Here is a 2800-nt window from a genome sequence, read left to right as displayed (position 1 = left end):
TTAAAAAAGAGACAATTCAAATCATTCGGGTCTATTTGTATTACAGAGAGGACAGAAAAAATTGAATTTTTTGAACGAGCTAATCTGGATTCTGAAAGCATGGCTTAAATAGCAGGTTCTAGAGCTCTCTTTATACCTTTTATGATGCCAAGTGCAATTACAAACTAAGCGAAACACCGATACCAGCAAGCCAACCCTATACTGAATTTTTCTTTCGTGGCTCTTGTGGGAATCACAAGTGAAGAACTGCACTGAAAGCCACATGGCTAGTCGCTTTGTTTAAAATGATTGTATCGCTGTACAAAAATGCCACGCACTTGTTCACTGTGAGGCAGCTAAATGCCGGCAAATATGTGGCTAATGAATAAATGTTGAAACCGGTTTGGTTTGGCAGCTTTCCATCGGCACAAAATCCAGTGCTTTTGGCCGGCAACTTTGCATTATTTTTGCCTTATAGCAAAGAAACATTATTCCATCATTTGTTGTTGGGCACCGCGGGTGACCCAGTTGATGGATTTGTGACGAATTTACGAGCACATTTGTTTATACTTTGGTAAACAGAGCAGTTACTGAAACTTCAGATTAGAATAAATTTTGAGCAAAATATTTTTTTTCATTTTTTGTCAATCAAAAATCCATCCCATGTCTATCTGTCAAGCATTGGTGTGTTTCAGCTGGTGAACTCTACATTCGTGTAGTGAATTATAGTTATTTGGAATATTTAAAACCAAACTCAAATCGTCAGCCATAATCCAAAGCGGAAGAAGAACATCAATCTAGGATTATTAATCAATACGGTATATCTTATGATCCATCGTTGTTTCTCAGCATAAGTACGGTTTGCCTGTCTTAAGCAACCAGCGGCAGGATTTCTTGATAGCAGCTGGTTGATGAGCGTGTTCACCACACCCTGTTCTGCTATCAAGAGCTGGAGCAGTTCATAAAACCTGACGTGACTTTTCCCGCTCTTTTGTTGAACTGATTATGCCAACATTCCAAGTGGTTATTTGTCCTAATGTTTACATTATGTACATTCCAAAACGGCAGTCTATCATCGGTCATCCACCCTTGCTTAAAGTAATGAAATAAAGCTGCCAGGGTACCCGTAGTGCCTGCTTCAAGCAGTGTAACGCCCGTGTCAACTTCTGGTACATGGAGGAAAGCGGTGGCAATGAGCATTTTTATCTTTTTTTGTTTCTTCTTGGATTCGATATCTCGTTTTTAAGCCCAGCTCACCCACTTTCCTATGTACCGCTTGGCAGAAGTGGAATTAGCAGCCCTGTACCCGCGTATTTGGAAAGTGGCCCTGAATGGCAGGTATGAACGCTGTTTCAAAATCACAGATAATGGTATCTGGATTAAGGTCGACCACCAGAACTGCCACTTTGTTTATTAAAGCTTGAAAAATGAACCCGTGAGTGCCAATATCTTTGCCGGTACATAAACAATAGACTGCTGGGACCAGTTTACCAGCCACAACGGTATGGATGGTAAAAAGCTGTTGATAGCATTGAGGTACAACTTTGAATGTGCCATCCATGGCCCAGGTTTTCAAGGCTGCCAGTAGTCTAATGTTATCGGCCGTCGAAAAGATCAGGATATGCTTTGACGCACACTACCACAATAAAAAATCTTCACCGGCCTTCGTTGTCCTGAATGCGTCAGAGATTTGCAAGTCCTGACAACAATGTTCAGGCAGTTTTGGGTAGCGCTTTGACCGGTGGCTGTACATCGTGGACTTTACCCGTTTAAAAACCAGAAAATAGCAAGATGTTGATGGCTCAGCAGAGGCGGCGGAGGCTTCCTCGTCGTATATGACGAAGATGGGTTTCGTTTTTTCCGCGCTTCGCTTTTTTGAAACCGCCATTTTTCCATTTTGTATGCCAATTGCGGATCCACCGGGCATGCTTCCATATGAGAGGAGTGCCTGGGCACAGGTGTTACATCCAGGTTGGTGGATACTGAGCCTTTGCACCCCTTCTTGTCCTATACCGAAACAAACAGATTGTTAATGAAAAAGAACACATTCAGTACATTCAGCACATACTTTTGAACACTCCCAACTCTTACTCTTTTTACCGGTATAGTTTAATTTCTACACCTTTTCTTACTAGTCATTTAACGCTTGTTTCCGCCAGTTAGACATAATACGGCTTTGTTCTATGAGTTTGATAAATGTGTTGCATTTTTTCCCGTCTTTTGTCATATCAGATGAATTGATAAAGGCGATTTTAGTACAAAGCTAAATGATGAATTGTGCACAGCTGCTCGTGGTGGACGTCCGCGTCACAACGTGTTCTTCGTGCGCTATTTGTGTGTGATTAATTTTATTCTGTCAGTATCAACAAAAAGCATTAGTGCTACAAGGAATATCAGAAGTTGATCTTCGATTGTAGATAAAATATAAAATGAAAACTAAATATTGTTGCAAAATGGTTATTTAAAATGAAATTCAAAACTGTACAATTTATTTTCACTTTTGGTGTTGCGTTTGCGTTCAGTGCTTTCCGTTCCAGAGTTATTCGAATCATTTTCTATTCTGTTCCTTGTTATTGCTCAGTACCCTGAGTTACATCTTGTACCAAATCATTGCGGGATTTGGTCCAATTCGGTGGTATGGTAGGCAGGATATATAAATTAAAACGTGCCCGCAAACAGAAATATTGGAGATGTTCAAAAGTATGCTGTGAATATACAGCATGTGTTCCTAGTTATTAACAATTACTTTATTTTGGTATAGGATAAAGAAGGCGGCGGGGGTGCAGTGTGGACAGATTTAGAAGTTCCGGCTGGGATCGAT

General features: G+C 40.6%; 2 protein-coding genes across 2 annotated transcripts; one reads left to right on the top strand and one right to left on the bottom strand.

Moving 5' to 3' along the window:
* The first annotated feature begins 984 nt into the window (after positions 1-984).
* Positions 985-1403, top strand: Tsp_11988 (chlorate reductase subunit beta). Its single transcript, XM_003382285.1, has 3 exons — positions 985-1077; positions 1099-1317; positions 1344-1403. Exons 1-3 carry the CDS (start codon positions 985-987, stop codon positions 1401-1403), a joined length of 372 nt encoding a protein of 123 aa, XP_003382333.1.
* Positions 1404-1593: 190 nt separating this feature from the next.
* Tsp_11989 (conserved hypothetical protein) lies at positions 1594-2531 on the bottom strand. Its single transcript, XM_003382284.1, has 3 exons — positions 2478-2531; positions 1745-1986; positions 1594-1678 (listed from the first exon to the last, which is right to left on the bottom strand). Exons 1-3 carry the CDS (start codon positions 2529-2531, stop codon positions 1594-1596), a joined length of 381 nt encoding a protein of 126 aa, XP_003382332.1.
* Between the last annotated feature and the right edge of the window lie 269 nt (positions 2532-2800).

The sequence above is a fragment of the Trichinella spiralis genome (assembly GCF_000181795.1).
Source record: "Trichinella spiralis strain ISS 195 chromosome Unknown Scfld1, whole genome shotgun sequence".
NCBI classification, from domain to species: Eukaryota; Metazoa; Nematoda; class Enoplea; order Trichinellida; family Trichinellidae; genus Trichinella; species Trichinella spiralis.
This window is presented reverse-complemented; position numbering and strand designations above follow the sequence as displayed.

Excerpts from the sequence above, each read along its gene's own strand:
- Tsp_11988 (XM_003382285.1), top strand. The coding sequence starts at position 985 with ATGCCAACATTCCAAGTGGTTATTTGTCCTAATGTTTACATTATGTAC. Across the intron at positions 1,318-1,343 it reads AAAGTGGCCCTGAATGGCAG|ATAATGGTATCTGGATTAAG; the intron begins GTATGAACGCTG and ends TCAAAATCACAG.
- Tsp_11989 (XM_003382284.1), bottom strand. The coding sequence starts at position 2,531 with ATGATTCGAATAACTCTGGAACGGAAAGCACTGAACGCAAACGCAACA. Across the intron at positions 1,987-2,477 it reads ACGCAAACGCAACACCAAAA|GACAAGAAGGGGTGCAAAGG; the intron begins GTGAAAATAAAT and ends GTTTCGGTATAG. Across the intron at positions 1,679-1,744 it reads ATTTTCTGGTTTTTAAACGG|GACTTGCAAATCTCTGACGC; the intron begins GTAAAGTCCACG and ends CATTGTTGTCAG.